Source organism: Neomonachus schauinslandi, chromosome 11 (genome assembly GCF_002201575.2).
Source record: "Neomonachus schauinslandi chromosome 11, ASM220157v2, whole genome shotgun sequence".
Lineage (NCBI taxonomy): Eukaryota > Metazoa > Chordata > Mammalia > Carnivora > Phocidae > Neomonachus > Neomonachus schauinslandi.
The window spans coordinates 55,898,169-55,921,658 of NC_058413.1; the positions used below are offsets into that span (position 1 = coordinate 55,898,169).

The following is a 23,490-nucleotide window of genomic DNA, read 5'->3' on the forward strand; positions in this document are numbered from 1 at the left end:
CGGCGGGCGAGAAGCCGCGAGGGGCAGGAGGGGCGCCGCGGTCCGAGGCCGGGCTGGGGACGCGGCTCCACAGTGCTGTGAGCGGCCGGGAGGATTTACCGCCGCCGCCGCCGCTGCCGCTGGTGCACCTCCCGCCCGCCCGGGACGCTGCCGCCTCCTTCCCACAATGCACCCTGGCGCCCGGGGGTGCCCTCTCTTCCCTCAGCCTTCCTTCCCCGCCCCCTCCTTTCCGCCGACTTCTCCCCAGGCGGGCACGCGCAAAGAAGCGCGCCGGCCCGGGCGTGGCGAAGTGTAAGCGAGGCCTGGCGCGAGCTGCCGCAGTGCGCCTGCGCACAACCTACCCCGCGAAGAGAGGCCATTGCGCATGCGGGCGTGTCTCTCGGGACTCTAGAGCAGGGAGTCCCCGGCACCTTCGGTAGGTTTGGCGTGCGCGGGAGTCCGCAGATCTGGGGCCAGCTTGCACATTATATCACCGGTGTATCTCTCCTTGCTTGCTTACGTTGCCACCACTTAGGCCTCTATTGCAGAAATTGCCATAGACTCTGAAGGGCCGCGGAATCGGGAAGACCTTGCTGACTGATTTACACACTCTCCGCAGACCTGCGTGCACAGTTGAACGGAGACGTGTAGGAGATTTCATTTTCCCCCGTTTTGCAGCTACTCTTCGGCCCTGTTAGCTTCTCGGGACGGGCTTCCCCAGCCTCGACCGGAAGGTCGGGCGAAAACTCAGAAAAGCAATTACTCTTCCCTGGTGAGGCTTCTGGAGGATCATTAATAGCGACATGATTCCACTTGCAGCCCTATAGAGATTGGTTCCACTCTCTTCCCCTTAACAGTTGTGGTCTTTTCACTTTCCTATGCTGTTTAAGTGCCAGAATGAGTGACCGCTATCTAGAACAAAGGATTAGTATCAAGTTTTGCGTGAAATTGAACAAGTCTGCAAGTGAGACCCACCACCTTTTGAAAGAAGCTTATGGGAATGAAGTCATGTCAAGGGCCCGAGTTTTCGACTGGCACAAAAGATTTAAAGAAGGGCGGGAAGACGTTCGAGATGACGCCCGAAGTGGTCGTCCAGTCACCCACCGGACGGATGAAAATATCCAGAAGGTCAAGGACTTGGTTTGTTCAAACAGGCGGTTGACTGTGAGGATGATGGCCGAAGAGTTAAATTTAGATAAAGAAACCGTTAGACTCATTTTGAAAGAAAACTTGAATATGAGGAAAGTTTCTGCAAAAGTTATATCAGGTATTTTGAAGGATGAACCTAAACCTCGGAGATTTGACTTTCAGTCTGATCTTTCAAAGGAAACTAGGAAAAATAGCTCGTGTGTAAGGAAAAAGATAACAAGTTCTGAAACATGGACTCATCTCCAGTGTGAAGCTGGTGGGGAAATACCTCTGCCTGTATCCCATCCCCAAAACCACTACCCTGCCAGCCAGCTTCTGCAGGCTTCATCATCAACAAGCCTTCCCTCCAGGGCAGCTCAGGATTGGTTCACCCCATGGTGAAAGGAATGTGAGGTAGCTGAGCCTGAGTTAGAAAGCTGCCTCACAGGCACCTTCATTTGCTGCTCATCCATTGTCAGTCTTCACCCGCTCCTTCCCACGTTACCACCCTCCTAGTTACCCTTGCTGGACTCCTGGGCCGTCTTCCAATTTTGAGGAACTTTTGCCTGTTGACTTCTGGTACTTACTTGTTTCTTGATTTCTTTTGCTTGTTAAAGTTTGGATCTCCTTGCTGCCCAAACCTTAGCTTGTTGTGGCTGTCCTGTTCTTGTGTTCTCAACATTCTGCCTCAGGGGATCATACCACTGAAAGGTGGGAACAGGACCTCCCGGAGTCCTTCTGTGCCCATGAAGGCATATTCTGGGAGGACCCCAAAAGAAGGCCTACAGTTCCAGCCTGCTTCACAGGCAGGACCTGAGGTATGGTACAGAAGGCAGTGGCATGCTGACCTAGTGAGCATTGCTAAGGGCGTATCCAGCCCAAATGACTCAGTGGGAACCCCTCAGTACACAGGGGTTGGCCACCTATACTCACCTTCTCACAGACCTGTCTTTTACAGAGGAGCTGGATTTGTTTCATGAGTCCTGTGCTCTGGACCCCCACTCATTTGGGTATCCCCTCTGCTGGAAGAGGAGAATTTGGTCCTAGAAAATATAAGCCAGGGGACTCAGGCCCAGGCCGCGATGTGTGAGGAGGAAGACGAGGTGATACTCTAGACCTTGAATTGAGGGAGTCTGCTGCTTATGTGCGATTCCCATACAGCGGCCTGTTTTTAGTAACTAATGCCAACCCTGTCAGGTGGTTTTTGAGCACCTGCAGTTTTTAGAACACTGATGGGCATTGACCGTGTGAAGGTATAAAACAAGATCACTAAGGGCTGGCTGGGTGGACATCCAGATGAGATGATTCCTGGCTGGATCCATAAAGAAAGGTGAGACAGGAGGCTAGGAAATTAGAGAAAGCTTCCCAAGCAGGTGGAATAGCATGAGGCTTTGAACCTGCATCGGTATGAAAATGATGGCACTGTTGGCTGAAATAGCAAAGTCGGGAGGAAGATAATGGTGTTTGTTGCAGAAGATGAACAATTTGGGATAACTTGCTTCCTCTTCTCTGCCCTAACTATGCCATTAGTTTATAAATTGCTTTCCCCGAATCTGTGGATAGGTTTATAATAACTCACTTATTTGATGATCTAGTTTTCCCATCAACCCCCCCCCCCAAAAAAAAAGTTCTGCAAGTTTAGACTCCTTTATCTCTTTCTGCCTCTCCGCCAGGATTTATGGAATGGAACTTTTCCCAAGTGGATTCCAAGTAATACCACATAGACTGGAAACATCTCAGAAATGCCTGATGGAGGTGCAGTGGAGGAATGGTTAGAAACAGCATTTCACAGGATTAGCCAATGTCTGTGTTTTACCCAAGGATTTTTACATGTAACAGTCCCTATTATTTAACTAGTAAGTTAATAAACCATATTGGTTGATAGAAGCCCAACACTATTCAACACAGTTATGTTTAGTTCTGTTCTTGCACTGTCTCTATCCCCTTCAAAAAATGACAAGTTCCCTACTAATAGCTGTTAGTTTTGAAGCGCTCTGAAACCTAGACCTTATCCCACGAATAAAAGATCTTGTGCAAAAGAACTCGTAAACCAAACAACAGCTTATAGACTTCTACCTACTTTGACATTTGTAGACATTCCATTTCAGGACCATTACATCTACATCAGATGAGGCCCTGGTTCCCCACAAGCACTTGTCTCCAGAGACACTGCACTTCTGGAACAAAGCCCCCATAGCTGGCTATTGCAACTTTGTGGCTGAACCTCATATTAATCCTTGCTAGGCTCAGTGGTAATTCGTGGAAAACTGTATGCTCCTTGGCCAGGGCCAGGATTCTACAACAGTATCTCTAGACCTTATCTCCAACCTGTGAGAACTATTTCTGGACTTATTCCTGTCCTGTGAACAGGGCTGGAGTGAGCCTTCCAAAGATGCTGGACTAAGACCATGCTGGAGCATAGGGTACCAGAAGCATTGTTGGCCCAGACAGGGTTTGGACACAGCAACCGGAAGCAGGTAATCAAGAATGTGAATTCAAATTGTTACTAGTAGCTGTAATGAAAAGGACTTAATTTTTTACTTTAGATCATGTGCTGAGTACAAGTTGGGTCGAACTATGGCTCTACCTAAACCAATTGCCCATTTGCAAGGCTTCACAGAAAATATTCAATGAAATGATAATAGACCGGGGCACCTGGGTGGCTCAGTTGGGATCAAGCCCCCGCATCGGGCTCCCTGCTCAGTGGGGAGTCTGCTTGTCCCTCTCCTTCTGGCCCTCCCCCCAGCTCGGGCTCTCTCTCTCTCTCGCTTTCTCTCTGCCTCTCCCCAAAAAATAAATAAAATCTTAAAAGAAAAAAAAATGATAATAGACCCTAAGATGGCTCAGATTTGGGGAAGTAAAATTTCTGCCCTAACACTCATCCCACAGCAAACTATCCATATGTGCTCAGAATCACTAAGCCCCAGGCCAGAGCATGATCTAGGACTATCCCCAGACAGGAGAGTTCTCAAAACAGTACCCCTTATGTGCCCACCCACCAAATCTGTTTTATCGCTGACACAACATTTACCCTGAACTACATCTTGGACTTCCACCTGCCCCACAGGTTTCTTGAGTCTCAAGAATCCACCTATCGTCATGCCCCAGGCTCTTGTCCTTGGCTTTTCTTACACACCTCTGTTTATTCTCTATCAGTTTGCTCTTTCTCCGCTGTTATACTGGTGCTTTGTATTCTGGTTCAGGATCATACCTCCCTCCCTTTTGGTGAGGCTTTTCTATTCAACTTACAACTCTCTAACTTTTGATCCCTTTTCCAGCTCCCCACTTAAGCCCTATAGTCTTGAGTAGGGAAATTGGCCCCAAGTTGCTTTCCTATCCTCAAGAAGCAGGGTAGGACAACGTGAACGGATGTGTTCTTGTTTTTGTTTTATCTAAGAGACATACTGGGAAGAAGAAGAAGCTCCCTCCCACCCTTAGCCACCAGTGGTTCCACTCCCCAGAGGCAACCAGTGTTAAAAGTTTCTTAAGGAGGCAATTTGGTTATCTCTGGTATTCAGGAGTCATGAAAGTTTTTCAGAAATACAACATCCAAATCCCATTCTCTCAGGGTAAGCTCCACCTAAAGGTAGAAGGTGAAGCCTGGCTCTCTGTAGGACATCAGGAGGAGAAATGGCCATCTGCAAACCTTGACTGTAATTCTCAAGCTCAGCACACAGTCAGTTAATGAATCTCTTTGGCTTTCAGACTGATCTCCCTTTCTATCCCATTCTGGTTCAAAATCCACATGGAATGTTATATTCCACAGCTGGAAGTCCAGGAGAATAGACACCTTCTGGGGAAGATCATCCCATCAGTGATTTTATCTAATTCTTCCTCCACCCATCACTCCTCCCTACCTTATTTCCACCTGCCCCACGGTAATGAGCAAAAACAGAGAGAATAAAATATTCACCAATGTTTGATTTCAAAAAACATGGATAGTTCTTCAGTCTTCTGAATTCTGCCCCTGGCTCTGAATCCTCACTGAAATGTTGTTTGGGAAGAATGTGTACCTACGACCTGCTTTCCAGAGCCTTCCTTTCAGATCCATTTCTTAGAGTTCAGATTTGCCAGTGGAGATGCCTGGATCAATCTGGGTACCAACTGACTTGAGGACATCTAGTAAAGGAGGGGGCTACTATTGGGGAACTCTCTGTTTCTGCATCACATACACTGCTCAGCCAGCCTGCTATTTGCAGAACACCTTGTCACTAGGTGACACTAGGCTTCTCGGGATTGGGTCTCACCAGGGTCCCATGTGGCTCAATTTGCTGCTGGAACTGTATATGCAACCCTGCGTTCTCCAACTGCTGCTTGGTTGGATCAGACCCCTCAGATTTTACCGGCCTTTACACTATCCAAGACAACCTTCATGTATTTATCTTCTCTAGTGTCTGCCTTTTCAGATCCTTGCAAATACTGTCCCAGTTGCATCACCCTTCTCCCAGTATTAATATCTAGAAATAAAAAATCTGTAGTGGGAAACTTCAATACCTCCAAGGACCCTTGGATCTAGTGAAGGGGTCAACAAATTTTCTGTATAAGGGAAATGTCTTAGGATTTGTGGGCCATACAGTCTATGTAGTAACTGCTCAGCATTTTATTGCAAAAGCAGACCTAGCTAATACAGAAACAGATGAACATGGCTGTGTCCTAATAAAACTTTTATCTATGGATACTAGAATTTGAATTTCATATAATTTTCACATGTTACAAAATACTATTTTGATTTTGTTCAACTGTTTAAAAATGTAAAAAAGCCATTCTTAGACTTCTTAGTTTATACACCAGAGAAAAACGGATGGTGGGCCAGGTTTGGCCCATGGACCATAGTTTGCCTACCCCTGGTCTAAGGTATATGAAGTGTGTATGTAAGATGACAGATGATTGATCCTTTTCCATCAATAACGTTGTTAATGCCGTATTGATCCAGCAGTGTCTGATAGTTTATTAATACAGAAATTGTGGACTATTGGAGGGAATCTTTACAGTGCCAGGAGAGAACTAGAACTGAATGAGTGACTAGTTCATCTCGACCATATTGACTAAAAATAATATTACATAAACTACTACTTATATCATGCCCTTATAATATCTCAGAAACAGTTTGGGCAATACTGCAAATAGTTCAAAGTTGCAGCCAGTGGGGTAACAGAATGAACTGAAGGTGGGTCCAAAGTTTCCATGACTACGAGCAGCACTTGAATGAGTTTATGTTTTTACCTGTGGAAATAACTACTATGGAGGTGACAACACTCCCATCATACACTTCTTTGCATGCTGGTGCCCGGGGTGTACCCTTTCACATGTGTTTACTTGTTCTTCCCCTCAAGAGAGCCGTATCGTGTCACCTTCAGTTAAACTGATTTTCTGAAATTGAAATAGAATCTCAGGATTGGACAGATGTTTACGAGGGTATTTCTAATCCAGCCAGTCAAGTTTCCCTTGAATCCAGGAGTGACTAACTCCTACAGCTGCTGAAGAAAAAATGCATCTGAAAGACGAGTCTGTGTTAATTGAATACATTTCTGTCAAGCGACTGTATGTTCTAGGCACTGTCCTGTGTGCTGGGGTGCAGCAGTGGACGAAACCGACACAGGCCTTCCATCTGACAGTCTGAAATCTAATTATATTACTCTTCACTTTGGTAGAACTCCTCTTCCATGTGCTCACACTAACTCATTGTTATTTGCATACCCGGCAATAGGTATGACCTCTGCCATTGGCCTCTGTGCTGTGGTCATAAAGCCTCTCCAACTGCATGAATAACTTGAGGACTGTGTGTTCCGCTTAAATTTCACTATCCTTTAGACAGATCTGTATTGGTAGAAAAACACTCTGGCAATGTTGAAAGTGTAAATTGGCAACTGCTTTCTGAAAAGCAATTTGGCAGTATCTATCAGGAGCTTTAAAAATGTTTATATCTTCTGATCCTCTAATTCCGCTTCTGGGACTCTGTCCTAAAGAAATAGTCTAAAATGTGGGCAGAATTTATACTTAACAATCCAGAAGTCCAACAGTAGAAAGTTGGTTAAATAAATTACTGTGTGACTGTACAATAGACTTATTATACAGTCATTATAATTAATGTTTATGAACTGTTAAAACAGCATGGCAAAATGCTTATAATGTTAAGTGAAAAGACTGGTACACAAAATAATATATATAAATCCAAAAATGTTTTTTTAAATGACTGGAACGGGTGTGCTAAGTCTGGGTGGTTCGGTTATAAGTGTTTTCTTAATTTCTCTGTTTCTTCTCTTTTAAAAATTTCTCCAAAATGTTACTACTTTTATCATCGGAATAAAACAGTAGCACCAAAAGGTGGCAATGGAGACAGGCCAAACCACTCATTTGGTCCGTGAACAATTAACTGGCTGGTGGACATGGAGGCTGTGTGATACTGTGTTGGTAGCAAGAGTGTGGGACAGAAGGGAAAAGGGCCTGCCACAGAGGAGAAGGCAAGGGACCAGAATCCCTACAAAGAAAGCCAAAGTGATATGAGAAGTTACAGTGAGCAGCATGCTCCTGTTATGTAATCCTAGGTAAATAAAAGAGCACGTATGGATCAAGTATATTCTGACAATGGGAAAGAATATGGAAATACTCTCCCAAGCAAAATTAATCTCATTCTTGCATTCTTTCATACCAAGTGAGTATTCTCAAGATGGATTTTATTACAACTGATTCTCTGAAGAATCCTTGAGCCTTCCATATAATTTTGTTAGGATAGGAGGGGCTTGTGATGTGCCAAGCCTACCTCCTCCCATACTGGAACACTCAAGCAACATGGATGTACATGGGAATATTTGGTATCCCACACTGAGAATTCTGCAACATATCATTAGTCATCTTAATATTGTAACTTACAAAACTAAAGTTTGCAAATGTTATTTTGATGGAATCCGGAATTGCTGTGCTTTTTGTTTATGTCTGAAGAGTAATCATGTTACGGGATTTTAAAGTGAGAAATGGTGTAGATAATGCCTATCCATAGATGAAATGGTTGTTATCTTGGGAAAATATGTCCTTTGTTGTTGCTTTAGCAAAATGTTTATCATTAAAATGCCAAATATACCTCTTTGGTAAAATTTCAAACTTCCAAATGAATATGTACATCTTTTATAGGCGTACATAGATTTGTCAAGCTGATTGGTCTGTAGGAAGAACAGGTGTTAGTACTGGCTCCTTAACAAATCATGTGCCTTGGGGCAGTCCACTTTGCACCCTTGGGGCATTCCAGTTTACTCATCTGTAAAAGGAGAATAGTAACACTTACCTCGTTTTGCTGGTTCAGCAAATATTTATTGACTGCTTATGTGTATCTGACACTGTTCTAAACACTGAAGATAGAGCAATAAATGAGACAAGAGAGTGTTCCTCCTCCTGAGCATACATTTAAGTGGAGGAGACAGGCAAGAGCAAGAATATAGCATGTTAGATAGTGATTATTAGATATGAGGCTTACTTTAAATAACGTCAGTAGCACCCAGCGCAAGACCTGGCATGCAGTAAAGGACTCAATAGATAGCTATTTCCTTTGCTTCTTTAGTCTTCCCAACAGCTGTTGAATTACTCTACAAAATGGCAATAATCGGCAAAAAGCCTGACCCATTGCCTTCTGGCTCTTGCCAGTTAATAAAGCCTAAACCTGTTTTTGCTTAAGAAGACAAATTACAGTTGTGTTTTGTCCTTCCTGTATGGCAGATTTATCAAGGTGGCGCCTAAACACTGTTGATAGATGGCCTTTTCTGAAGCCAGTTGGCAGGGGTCTCAGCCTGGGGCTAGATGGCAGGTGTTAGGTCCACAAAGACAAACGCATGGTGTCATTGCTGTTTAAGCAGAACAGATGCAGAGACTGTAATGGCTCTTTCTGTTCAAGATGTGTGCCCATGTCCTATTCCCAATGCTGGTGAACTGGGCAAAGCTTGCATTATTTGTGGGAGGCCAGGGCATTGACAGCCAGGAAAAGGAGGGTTTAATGCTTGTGGTATGTTTCTTTCTGCCCCATTATGGAAATTTTGGAAGGTTTAGGAATGCTAGAAAACAGCAGCCAAAAGTTCACCCCTAGGGTTCAGGTATTTCACCAGACCCATTTCTCTGTCTCATCTTCCTCCGGGAACATCCAGTGAGCATTCATTTAGTGAATTCCTTCAGGTCTGGGCTTGCGTGAGGCACAGGGGGTTGGGCCCTTTCCCTCAGGCTGCCCAGCCTCATGGCATGGGGAAGGGGCCAGAGGTGGAGAGACCACTGAGAATGAGCTCCCACCTTAGACTGTCCATCTTTCCTGGAGGACAGCTGTAAGGAACAAGCTTTTATAAAGAATTTGGGACAGAAAGTTAGAATGATCACACATAGGGTGATGGTGGGAATGAGAAAACACACAGAACAATGGTTAACTGGCCTGCTGGCTATATCATCCCCAGGATTCGGTGTGAAGTTGTACCTCTCAGAGGAAACTGGATGTCGGGCTGTGGGCCAGTCCCCCTGTACTTTGCCTTAAGAACCAAATAAGTGAAAATTCAGAATTACAACTCAGCTTAGATGAGGAAATTGGCCCAGGGAGGTTGAGTCACTTTTCTTGAATCACACATCTAGCTGGTGGCTGAGCCAGGATAATAATGAAGGACCTTGAATTTCACTCAGCCAAGTGAGTTTTTTTCCATTACTCCACTGGTAATAATTGCCTTTACTAATGTGTACATTGTTAAGATGTCTTTAAAATAGCAGTCAACCTCACATTTTATATGATTTACCAACAGTTGATTTACATGCAATTTTTAGGGAACATATTTATAGCATCAAAGTAGGACAGAGGTTTTTCCAAGTTTCCTTGGGGTGTCCAGGCCCTCTGGTCCTTCCAGAGGTGTGTATTCATAAGTAAATGCTGGTATTCTGTCATTCATTTTTTCCAGATGTCCTTCCCAAGTAGTGTGTTAGGCTTTATGTTTTTAATATTTCTCATATATATTTTTAAAATCTGGGCACATAAATCCTAATAAAGTTCTTAACTATCTCCTCCATGCTATCTCAAATTTCCGGGTGTGTTTATATTTATGACACAGGGTCTAAAGGCGTAAATGCTATCACATCATTAGGGTTCATATTCCTAAACCATAGACTTGTGTTTCTAGATGTTCTGAAAATTCTTTACACTTCACTTGTAAATGCCACTATATACTGTGCCATGACATTTCCATAGTAACACATATTTCAAACAGGAAAACAGGAAGCCCAAGGAAAAGGGAAGTAGGCTTCAAATGAAAAAAAAAAAATCATTAAAAATAGAATACATAAGATGGGGAAGAAGGGTGTAAATTCTGGTTTGATGTGCCCTGAGAACAGAGTGTTCTGCAGACCCACCATAGGGACATGCAATGTCCACCACCCACCAAGTGGCCTAATTGTGACATCACACTTTCTTAGACCCTCACATTCAGTGAGGTCCAGGTCATTACCCTAACATTTCTTAGTATCACCTACTGTGACCAGATTGAGGTGGTCACCCACCTGTCACCTCACTGTCCCGAAGCGCATTGTCCACACTGCTGCACATGTGCTGTATGGTTTAGAGTTTATTGAAAACCGGTGGCTTTTGGACCCCAGTTTTTTGAGCTTCCGCAAGTCACGCCCTCTGCCTGGACTCCCTTGCTGCTGCCATCCACCCAGCAAACTCCTACTCAGCACTCGAGCCTTAACCTTACCATTGCTGTTCTCTGCAGTGGTAAAGCAGCCACCCCCAGCGTACATACACACTCTTATGTCAAAGAAACGTTAACACTTAATTGAACTTAATTGTTTGCAGAATGTTTTTCCTCCCTTACCAGCCCATGACCTCCTCAAAAGCCAAGACCACATCTGAATGTTCTCTGTATTCCCTGCATCCAGAATAAAGCTTGTCTGGAATTGTTCAATAAATGTTTGATAGATGAATAAAAGAATAGACTTTTATGGGAATTGCTTTTTTTTATTGTGGCAAAGTTCATACAACAAAATTCACCATTTTAACCATTTTAAAGTGCACATTTCAGTGACATTTAGTATATTCACAGTGTTGTACAATCACTACCACTATCTAGTTCCAGAACATTTTCACCACTCCAAAAGGAAATCTTGTATCCATTAAGCAGACACTCCCCATTCACCCACTACCCCAAGGCCCTGGCAACCAACCACTAATCAACTTCCTGTCTCTGTGGATTTGCTTAGTCTGAAATTTTCATATAAATGTAATCATGCAATATGTGGCCTTTCGTGTCTGGCTTCTTTCATTTAGCATAATGTTTTCAAGACTCATCCATGCTGTAGCATGTATCAGTATTTCATACATTTTTATGGCTGAAGAATATTCTATTGCATTGATATACCACATTTTCTTTATCCATTCATCCACTGATATACATTTGTGTTTCTCCCTTTTGACTGTTATGAATAGTGGTGCTATGAATGTGTGTATGTACAGATTTTTGTTTGAACACCTATTTTTAATTCTGGGTACATACCTAAGAATGGAAATGTTTGGTTATGTGGTAAGTCTATGTTTAACTTACTGAGGAACCACCAGACTGTTTTCCATAGCAGTCGCCCATTTTACATTCTCAGCAGCAGTGTAAGAACTGAGGGTTCCAATTTCCCCATGTTTTCGTCAACAATTATTATTTTCCCTATATATGTAGAGAGATATATGTCTATATATCTCCATCCTAGTGAATGTGAAGTGGAATCTCATTGTGGTTTTGATTTGCATTTCCCTAATAACTAATGATGTCAAGCATTTTGGTGAGCTTTCTGGCCATGTGTGTATCTCTGGAGAAATGTCTATTATATAAGCTTTTTATTTGAGTTGTCTTTTTGTTGTTGAGTTGAAAGAGTTCTTTATATATTCTGGTTACTAGACCATTATCTGGTATATGATTTATAAATATCTTCTGCCATTCTATGGATTGTCTTTTCACTTTCTTGATAGTGTCCTTTGGTAGAGAAGAGTTTTAATTTTGAGGAAGTCCAGTTTATTTATTTATATGTTTTTTTGGTTGCTTTGTGCTAAGAAACCATTGCCAAATCCAGAATCATGAAGATTTATCCCTATGTTTTCTCCCAAGAATTTTATAGTTTTAGCTATTATATTTAGGTCTTTGATCCATTTTGAGTTTGTTTTTGTATATGGCGTGAAGTAAGTGTCCAACTTCAGGGGCGCCTGGGTGGCTCAGTCGTTAAGCGTCTGCCTTAGGCTCAGGTCATGATCCCAGGGTCGTGGGATCGAGCCCCGCATCGGGCTGCCTGCTCCGCGGGAGGCCTGCTTTTCCCTCTCCCCCTCCCCCTGCTTGTGTTCCCTCTCTCACTGTCTCTCTCTCTCTGTTGAAAAATAAATAAAATCTTTAAAAAAAAAAAAAGTGTCCAACTTCATTCTTTTACATGTTAATCTCCAGTTAGTTATTCCTGCACCATTTATTGAAAAGACTCTTCCGTTCCCATTGTCACATCTGTTATTGAAAGATACTTTCAAATTATAAGTTGACAGTTTTTTTCTGTACCTTGAAGGTTTTGCTCCAGTGTCTTCTGGCTTACATTATTTCTGTTGTAATTCTTATCTTTGTTCCTCTATATGTACTGTTTCCTCTTGCTGCTCTTAAGACCTCTTCTGTATTACTGACTTCAGCAATTTGATTTTATATGCACTGGTATAGTATTTTTCGTGTTTCTTATGCTTGGGGTTCATTGAGCTTCTTAGATTTCTTCTCACCAAATTTGGAAAATTGTGGACATTATTTCTTCAAACATTTTCTCTGCCCCTCCCTCCTTTAGGGGCTCCGATTGCATATATAGTAGGCCACTTGAAGTTGTCCCACAGCTCACTGGTACTCTGTTCAATTTTTTCCTCTTTTAATTTTTATTGCTGTGTCCCCAAATTTATTAATGCTTTCTTCTGAAATGTCTACTCTATTTTAATCTTATTTTGTGGATTCTTCATCTCAAATACAGTGGTTTCCATCTCAAGAAATTTGACTTGGGTTTTTTGAATATATTTTTTATTTTGGAATAATTTTAGATTTACAGAAAATTTGCAAAGATGGTACGGGGTGTTCCAAAGGCCCCTCATCCAGTTTTAGTTTCTCCCAATGTTATTATCTTACTGTGGTGCACTTATCCCAAAACTAAGATACCAACGTTTGTGCATGACTATTAACGAAACCCCACACTTTATACAGGTTTCAACAGCTTTTCCAATAATGTCTTTTTTTCTGTCCCAGGAATCAGTAAGATATCAGATCTCATTTACTTGTTATGTCTTGTTAGTCCCTTCTGACCCATGACAGTTTCTCAGTCTTATCTTGTTTTTCATGACCTGGAATGTTTTAAAGAACACCTGGTCATGTATGTTATAGAATATCCCTTAATTTGGGTTTGTCTGATGTTTTTCTCATGATTAGCTGGGTTTTGGGTTTTGAGAAAGAATAGCAGGTAAAGTGTTCTTGTTATTACATCAAATTAGGGGGCACATGATAGCCACATGACATCATTGGTGACCTTCACTTTAATCACTTGATTAAGGTAGTTTTGATAGATTTTCCTACTGTAAAGACACTGTTTTTTCCTTTCCATACTCTGTTCTTTGGAAGCAAGTCACCCAGTTCAGCCCACACTCAAGGGAAGGGGAATGATTAAGTTTCACCTCCTACAAAGAGGGAGTATCTGCATCTGTTATTTGGAATTCTGTATAGAATAATTATCTTTCTGGGGCACCTGGGTGGCTCAGTCGTTAAGCGTCTGCCTTCGGCTAAGGTCATGATCCCGGGGTCCTGGGATCGAGCCCCACATCGGGCTCCCTGCTCAGCGGGAAGCCTGCTTCTCCCTCTCCGTCACTTATGTTCCCTCTCTCGCTGTGTCTCTCTCTGTCAAATAAATTTTAAAAAAAAAGGAATAATTATCTTTCTTCCCAGTTTATTCAGTCACTTATTTATATCATTTTGGACTCATGTATATTTATTTGATATTTTGCATTATAATCCAGTGCTATGTTATTTATTTTATTGCTCAGATTGTTCCAGTTTGGGCCATTGGATGCTCTTTCAGGTTCGCTTGTGTCTCTTCAACATCTTCTCATTCTTTTGTTTTTGAACACTTCCTTACTTTCTAGTACTACAGCATGCTCCAGAATCATCTTGTATTTTCGCTGTTCTAGATCTGCAATCAAACATTTCTCTAAAGAACTCTGGTTCCTTTTATTGGAGAATGGTATTTAGAAACCAAGAGATGGGCACTGAGTGTGTTTGTTGCTACTGTGACTTGGACCTTTTTGGCATCTTCTATGTCTCTAACAAGCTTAGTGTTTTTTCTAGTTTCTTGATCACATGAAATACAGTTGTAACTGTTTTTTATCCATTTTATCCATGTTTTTATCCATTCTACCTATCTTGGTCAGTTTCAATTGAGGGATTTTGAATTATCAGAAATAGCTTTTGGCTATTATTTTTAAACATTGTTAGATGGGACCAGAGCAGAATTAGTCTAGCGCTAATTTTACCCCACTATTGTGGCGAAGCCCACCTGATGTGCCTTGTGAAATATGCCTGCCACTCTGAATGTTGGGAATAGGAACTGGACCTCTGTGTTCTTTGGGAATTGTTCCTTCTAGTTCCTTTGGATGGTTCTCTCGGGTCTCAAGTATTTTCCTCACATGTATGCTGAAGACTGAAGGGGGAACCTTACCCAGATAGCCAGAACTTTCTTTTGGTGCAGATTTCTTCTCTTTGGCACTCTTCACTGTGAACTCTTGCTACCTTGACCTCCCCAGACTTGTAGCTCCATCTCTTCAACTCAGAAAAACCACTGAGTTCCACCTAGGTTTATTCTGTCAGCACTATGGCCTAGAAACCCTTTCTGGGAGGTAAGCAGGGGCAATCATAGGGTTCACCTCACTTGTTTTCTGTTTCCCAGGGATTACTGGTTTTAGTTGCTTGATACCCAATGTCTTAAAAATCACTGTTTCATATGTTTTGTCCAGATTTGTAGCTGCTTCGAGTAGGGAGGTAAGTATAGTCCCTATTACTGTACCTTGGCCAGAAGCCACAGTATATGCATAGGAAATTAATAGAGCCAGGGGCTATGATTGGCACACAGGCATGCATATCATAAGACTTAAAAAGATAATGTCATGGGGCAACCTGGGTGGCTCAGTCGTTAAGCGTCTGCCTTCGGCTCAGGTCATGATCCCAGGGTCCTGGGATCGAGCCCCGCATTGGGCTCTCTGCTCAGCGGGAAGCCTGCTTCTCCCTCTCCCACTCCCCCTGCTTGTGTTCCCTCTCTCACTGTCTCTCTCTCTGTCAAATAAATAAATTTTTTTTAAATCTTAAAAAAAAAATGTTATATTGTGGTTAATAGACTCTGGAACCAGACTGCCTGGGTACAAATTCTGGCTCAGCATCTTACTACCTGTATATCCTGGGCCAATTATATAACCTTTCTGGGCCTCAATCTTCTCATCTTAAAATGGGGCCCATAATGGTCATATTTCATTGGCCTGAGATGGGGGTTAAATAGATTAAAACATATGAAGCGTTTGGAGCAGTGCTTGGTTCAAAACAAGTATTCAATAAATATTAGTTATTTATATACCTGTTAAAAGTGGCCAGCAAATTTGACTGTGAGTTTCCTAGTGACCCTAGCAAAGTGGAAATATCAGACACATGATTCAGTGCCCATAAAATATATGCAAATTGGTTGGACAGGAAAATTACATATTTCTGAATATTACCCCCCAAGATTCCTCGTAAAGAGAATACTGTATGTACCTGGAATAATATACCAGCCAGAGAGAATTTCCTAGGATTTTGTCTTTACCATCCCTCCAAATAGCCAATAACTTCACACTAGAGCTCAATATAGTAAAAGTACTTCCACTGTGACTGAAATATCGCAATACCTTTAGTCTGGCTTAATCCAAAAATAAAATTTATAGCATCAAAATGAAACTACTGAACCACATGTCATTTGGGCGATTCTCCATAAGTTTGGGGGGGTCAATTAGGAGACAGTTACGGTGGTTAAGGGAAGAGGCAAGTAAAGCCTGAGCCAAGAACTAGCTAAAGATGAAAGGGGGTTGGCACAGAACCAACCCACTGTACTGTGAGAATCCACAAATTTTGGCAATTGACTCAGTGTGTAGCAATAGGGAGGAAGAACTTTTGAGGCCAAGAGTGTATGTATGGAAAGATGGAAAGAAAAAGCTTGACTGTTGTGTTCTTCAAATCTTCTATAACCTTACAAATATTTCATCAGCTTACTCAAATCAGCTACTGAGGGAGATGTGTTAAAAATTCTCACTATGTGGATTTGTCCATTTCTCGTCATATCTTATATATTTGGAGGCAGTATTTCCAGTTGGTACAGAGAGGTTCTGGGTCATATCTTCCTGATGAACTGTCCCTTTTGTCACTAAAGTATATGACTGTGGGGCGCCTGGGTGGCTCAGTCAGTTAGGCATCTGCCTTCGGCTCAGGTCATGATCTCAGGGTCCTGGGATCAAGCCCCGCATCCGGCTCCCTGCTCAGCGGGATGTATGCTTCTCCCTCTTCCTCTGTGTGCTCTCTCTCTCTCTCTCTTTCTCAAATAAATAAACAAAATCTTAAAAAATAATAATAGTAAATTTTTAAAAAGTGTATGACTATGGGGCACCTGGGTGGCTCAGTCGTTAAGCGTCTGCCTTTGGTTCAGGTCATGATCCCAGGGTCCTGGGATCAAGCCCCGCATCGGGCTCCCTGCTCCGCGGGAAGCCTGCTTCTTCCTCTCCCACTCCCCCTGCTTGTGTTCCCTCTCTTGCTGTGTCTCTCTCTGTCAAATAAATAAAATCTTAAAAAAAAAAGTATATGACTATATCTCTAATAATGCTTTTTATCTTAAAATTTATTATTATTCCATTACTTCACTTAGTGTTTACCCAGTGTATTTTCCCCCAGCCTTTTAACATTTCTGGGTCATTACCTCGTGAATGTATTCTTGTAATCAACATACAGCTAGGTTTTAAATAAAAAAATATGAGAATCTTTTCTTAGTCATGTTTCTATTTCTTATTATGATGATATATTGGGAATTTTTCCATTGTTTTGTTTTGTCTGTTTACCATGTGTTTGCTTTATTCTTTTGTCCTGTCTTTGGTTTAGTTGTTTTCTTTACTCCCTTTTTATTCTTAGGAGTAGTTTGGAAGTTATACATTCTAATTCTGTTCCTTCGGTGGATATTCTTACATTATTAATGTGCATACTTGACTTAACATTGTTAAGTTAATAACTATCTCTAGCTCATTGTGAAGATTTCAGGATCCTTAGAATTCTTCAGTTCTGATCTCCATCCCCTTCTATCTTCCAAGTAATTTGGGTTTTAGTTTTTTGGTTCCAACTTTTAACCCCCCCCATTAGATAATTTAACAGCCAGTATTTATTTAGATTTACAAGCCTGCATATTTATTTGCCTACCTTTCTTCAGTCCCTTTTCTTTATTGAAATATAATTCGTGGGGCGCCTGAGTGGTGCAGTCGGTTAAGCATCTGAGATTGAGCTCCACGTCCAGCTCCATGCTCAGCACAGTCTGCTTAAGTTTCTCTCTTCTCCCTCTGTCCCTACCCTGCCCCCCCATCTCTCTAAAATAAATAAATAAATCTTAGGGGTGCCTAGGTGGCTCGGTTGATTAAGCATCTACCTTTGGTTCAGGTCGTGATCCCAGGGTCCTAGGTTGTCTCTCTCTCAAATAATAAATAAAATCTTTAAAAAAATAAATAAATCTTAAAATATATATATATAATTCACATACAATGAAATTCCCCCTCTTTAAGTGTACAATTCTATAGTTTTTAGTACATTCACAAAACTGTGCAACCATCACCATTAGCTGATTTTAGAACATTTTTTCTTAAAGGTTTTATTTATTTATTTGTCAGAGAGAGAGAGCACAAGCAAGGGGAGTGGCAGGCAGAGGGAGAAGCAGATTCCCCATTGAGCAAGGCACCCGATGCAGGACTCAGTCCCAGGACCCTGGGATCATGACCCCAGCCAAAGGCAGACACTTAACCTACTGAGCCGCCCAGGCATCCCTGATTTTAGAATATTTTCATCATTCCCAAAAGCAATCCCATATCCATTACCAGTCACTTCCCATTCCCTCCTATCCCTAGCCCCTAGCAACCATTAAACTACTTTCTATCTCTATGGATTTGCCTATTCTATAGAAATTTCTTATAAATTGAATCATGTAATATATGGCTTTTCATGTCTGGTATCTTTCAAGTAGCATGATGTTTTCAAAGTTCATCCATATTGGGGCATGTATCAGTACTTCATTCTCTTTTATGCCTGAATACTATTCCATTGTATGGATAAACCACATTTTATTTACTAGTCATTAGTTAATGGACATTTAAATTGTTTCTACCCTTAAGCTGTTATGTATAATGCCACCGCGAACCTTTGTGTAAAGTATTTTTGTGGATATATGTTTTCAGTTCCCCTGGATATATAGGTAGGAGTGGAAACTGTTATTTCTTGTATTCAGTCGTGTGCTGATATTTAACAGCCAGCTCTTATTTGGTAGGGGGTAAGGGGAGCCCTGATCTGTAGCATTTGTTGATCTCTGGGGTGTAAATGCTCAAACTGCCGACGTGACATCACTGAAGATGGGAAGAAATGCACAGTGGCACACCATTCTGTATTACTTCTACCATATAGATATAGGAGATATGAATTACCTCAAGAGCATAGATAAGAGCAACACTGTAGTAAAATAATTAAGAAGTGATGGATTGTGAGGATTTTTTTTTACCTTTTTTTAAAAAAAATAATTCATTTAATTGTAAGTTTATATAATTTAATGCTGAATAATGACCCTGTTTAACAACCAGTTTTCGGAATTGCTGCAATTCTAGCAGTCAGCTCTTTGGGCTGATGGGAGCTGGCTGTGGCCCTGACCTCACTTGTATCACGCTCCTTGTAACTTCTTTCTGGACTGAATTTTCTTACTGAAGTATATCCACTAGCGCTCTTTTCAGCAAGAGTTTGTGTGAGGTAAACTCATTGGCTTTGCTTGTCTGAAAATGTCTGAAAATCTGGCTCTCATTTATGGATTTCACTGTGCATAGAATTCTGTGTTGAGATTTATTCTCTTTCTACACTTTGAAAATATTATCCTCCTGTCTTTTGGTTTCCATTGTTGCTGATGAGAAGGCTGCCGTCATTGCAGTTAACACCCCTTTTGGTAATCGGTCCCTTTTCACTGAGAGCTTTCATTATTTTTTTTCTTGTGGTTTTGCAATTTCACTGAGGTATGAATGGGCTAGGGGGCACCCAGATATTTGGTCAGACCTTTTCCTGGGTGTGTCTCTGAGGGTGTTTGGGGATGACACATAGCAGAATGCCTCCTCCTAGGTGGGTGGTCCTCATCCAATCAAGCCTGACTAGAACAAAAAGGCTGACATCCCCACCCCTGCCCCCAAAAGGTAGGAAAGAACTCTTCCTGCCTAGCTGTTTGTGTTGAGACATTGGCCCTTTCTGGCCTCCAGATTCAAACTGAAACATCAGCTTCTCTTGGGTCTTAAGCCTGCTGGCTTCCAGACTGGCACTTAGATCACTGGCTCTCCTGGTTCTGGGCCTTCAAACTCCTAGACTGGAACTATACCATTGGGTCTCATGGGTCTCCAGCTTGCCGACTGCAAGTCTTGGGACTTGTCAGCTGCCATAGTTGTGTAAGCCAATTCCTTAGAATGAATTTCTTTCTGTGCGTTGCGCACATACACATATCCGTGTATGTATCCATACACAGACATATGTTCCGTTTCTCTGGAGAACCCTTAACTAATATAGCTATAATATTTTTTTCTTTTAAGATTTTATTATTTATTTGACAGAGAGAGAGCGAGCACAAGCAGAGGGAGTCTCAGGCAGAGGGAGAAGCAGGCCTCCCGCTGAGCAGGGAGCCCGATGTGGGGCTCGATCCCACGACCCTGGGATCATGACCTGAGCCGAAGACAGACGCTTAACAACTGAGCTACCCAGGCGCCCCACAGCTGTAATATTTTTAATAATGATTTTCTACCATTCCCTCTATTAAATCTTTCTGGAACTCCTGTGAGGCATATGCTTGACTTTCTCTTTTTATCCTTCATCTCTTAAACTCTTATTCAGGTCTTCTATCCCTTTCTGTCTTTACTCCATTTTGGGTGATGTCCTCAAATCTCTCTTCTAATTCCCTCTTCAGCTAGATCTAATATGTAGTTTAACTCATCCTTTGAGTTTTTAATTTCAGGGGCTGTTTTTCATTTCTGGAAGTTCTGTATGCATCTTTTTCATATCTCCCAACTCTTTCTCTCACACTATCCTGGTTTTTTATTATGCCTCTATTCCTTCTCTTATCTCTATTTTAATCATCCAAATTCATAGTCTCTTTCAGATGGTTCTGTTTTTACCCTTTTTCCACCTAGTTAGTTGTGTGTGTTGACGCTCCATTTTGGTAATTTCTTTCCACATGTGGTTTGTTACATTTTGTGAGCATCTTCAACAGGAGTTGTTTTTCCTAGTGGATTCCTCAAGGCCTGGATTGTTAAGCATCCCTACAGGGCTCTTTTGAATATACCGTCAGCTGTGACCTAAGAATTTTAATAGGTCTTACTTCAGCCCTAACCTAAGAATTTTAATGGTCTGGACCAATTTTTATGTTAATTTATCTCAGTAGGTGCCTGTGCATATAGGCAAAGTAAATTTAGACCCCCATATGCTTTTGGCAGAGGTTAGGGTTTTTATTTCTCATGAGTGTCATTTTTCCCCACCTAAGGCCTCTTCAGATATCAAGCTTCCTTGCAACTTCACTAATGCTGGGGTAGTTTTCCCAGTCTCCTTTTCGTGGACAGGGGCGGAGCTTCCCATGTCAGGGCTCTATGCAGGGGGCTCCATTCCAGCTTTCTCACCTGGCTGGGACTGAAGCCCCATCTCCTACTCCTTGGTGTGCAATGGCACCCTAGCCTGCAGCTCTCAGAATCTATAGCTAAGTGTGAAATCCCTGTGTGCTGCTAAGGCACGTCACCTGTACCCTGTTCTGGCTTTGCATTTTCATTTCTTTTTCATTTCTGACATCTGAGGATTTCTCTCAACGTTTTTCAAATTTGGTGGTAAAAATAAAACATTTTTTTTAAAGATTTTATTCATTTATTTGACAGAGAGAGACAGAGCAAGAGAAGGAACACAAGCAAGGGGAGTGGAAGAGGGAGAAGCAGGCTCCTCGCTGAGCAGGGAGCCTGATGCAGGGCTCGAACCCAGGACCTTGGGCTCATGACCTGAGCCGAAGGCAGATGCTTAACGACTGAGCCACTCAGGTGCCCCAAAATAAAACATTTCTGTTATAGTTCACCCAGAATTTCTCTGTGTCTGTAGCAGGGGGTGGGATGTTTCTGGAAGTTGCCAGATCAGAAACAATAATTCTGTGAGGAAGACATTGTTTCCATTGTATAGATAAGAAAAGTGAAGTTCAGAATGATTGTCTAAATTGCCAAAGCCATAAAATTTTAAGTGGGGAAATAGGTTTTGTGTCCAGTCTGCCCACAAATCCCGTGCAAGACATCCAGGCATCTCAAAGGTCGCTTGGTACCTCTGCCATCCCTCCGCTGTTAGCCTTTCTGGGCAATTCTGCCATGGCATTTTGCTGAAGCAAACACTCTGGATAAGATTCCTCCTGCTTCCTAGGTAAGACTGTTTGGGAGAGAAGAGGAGGAAGTAGAAAGCAAACCGTGGAAGCTAGACTGTCTTAAACCTGAGAGCCACTGGTAGGAGCATTTGGCTGGGAGGATGTGAAAGCCAAGAGGCATCTCCCCTACCGTCCAGAAGCATCCTCAAGCATACTTGTGCAGTAGACAGTGAAGGGGACATACAAGGATCCTGCACATTGTTTTTGGCTTGCCTCTGGAAGCAGGAGGAAGCCCAGGTCATGGCAGGACTTCCCTGTAAGTTCTGCTGGGTTTGGGGATGTCCCAGCAGAGGCCGGCATACTGTGAGGCTTTTCATTTAGCCCCCTAACTTGGGAGCAGCTCCTTCCCTGTGAATCTTGCACGGAGGCCTTGGAGTGGGTGCCCTGCAAAGGTGTGGTAGATTGATGGAGATCAGTTCAGGTCTGAGGACAAAGAAGATACTTTGAGTTTGTAGAGTAGAGGGGCCTTAAAGAGATTAACTGGTTACACAGGTGATGGGATAGGAGACAGAGAGGCATCCTGGAACTTAGCAAGAGCAGGAAACCACTGCCATCCATAAGGCAAAGGGGCAGAGTGGGGGGCCAGTGTCACCAGGGCCCAGGAGCCAGGTGATAAGAAACTTTAACGCTAGCAGGCCTGTTTGTGAGAGCAGGAGCCATGGATGATGAGTAGCCAGAGATGCTACCTAGGGCAGATGGCGAGGAGAAGAAACACTCCCATACACCTACTCCCAGTCTCTGGCTAGTACCTCCCTTTGGCCAAACAGCCAGATGTCTTGGAGCCTGGATTCACAGGCTAAATGGATCTACCTCCCTGTGTTACAGAACAGAACAGAACAGAGTGGAGAGGGCTAGGAAGTAGGTCTGAGAAAAACAGACCCGGGACTGGCATGAAGGAGGGAGGGAGGGAAAGAAGGAAGGAAGGAAGAAGAAAAGAAGAGGAGAGAAAACAAGTCGATATGTAACATATAAGCATACTAGAATACTTTTATATATCCTCTTGTAATTGAAAAGAATCTTTAGGATAAAAAGTTGCCTTCCTTGCAGAGTTGTGAGGATCAAATGAAAAAAATGGATGTGAAAATCTTACGAACATTGCCAAGTACTGCATAAATATTAGATAACCATCATTAATATCATTAGTTCTTTTTATTTATTTATTTATTTATTTGAGAGAGAGAATGAGATAGAGAGAGCATGAGAGGGGGGAGGGTCAGAGGGAGAAGCAGACTCCCCGCTGAGCAGAGAGCCTGATGCGGGACTCGATCCCAGGACTCCAGGATCATGACCTGAGCCGAAGGCAGTTGCTTAACCAACTGAGCCACCCAGGCGCCCTCATTAGTTCTTTAGAGGGAGGAATTGTATGTAAATAAGAGTGTAAATAGGAACCCTTTATTGAGCATCTATTATGTATGGACACTTTTTGTGGATGTGCATTGGAATATTTCCAGTTGCAAGTCATGATGATGAGCAATGATTTCAGCAAATAGGTAGTTATTTTCTGACATACCAAGAATTCCAGAGAGGTGCTCCTTTGTCCTTTCCATCTTGAATACAAGATCACTGCAGTGCTCAGCCTTCACCTCCAAGTTCAAGGCAGGAAGTGGTGGGGGTGAGAGGACAGTTCAGACTCAGCAGTCCTGTTTCATCAGGAAAACAAAA

At 42.4% G+C, this 23,490-nt stretch overlaps 1 protein-coding gene across 2 annotated transcripts in view; it reads left to right on the top strand.

Annotated features, from left to right (window-relative positions):
- The first annotated feature begins 357 nt into the window (after positions 1-357).
- GVQW3 (GVQW motif containing 3) overlaps positions 358-23,490 on the top strand; it is a 28,773-nt gene continuing 5,640 nt past the window's right edge. Inside the window, exon 1 of one of the 2 annotated variants that reach the window (XM_021704671.1) lies at positions 358-1,348. In XM_021704671.1, the coding sequence (XP_021560346.1) occupies positions 877-1,348 (472 nt within the window). In that variant the 5' untranslated portion in view covers positions 358-876. Of the gene's footprint in view, positions 1,658-23,490 lie in introns of those variants that run through there. The other variant, XM_021704672.1, reaches the window with a different exon arrangement.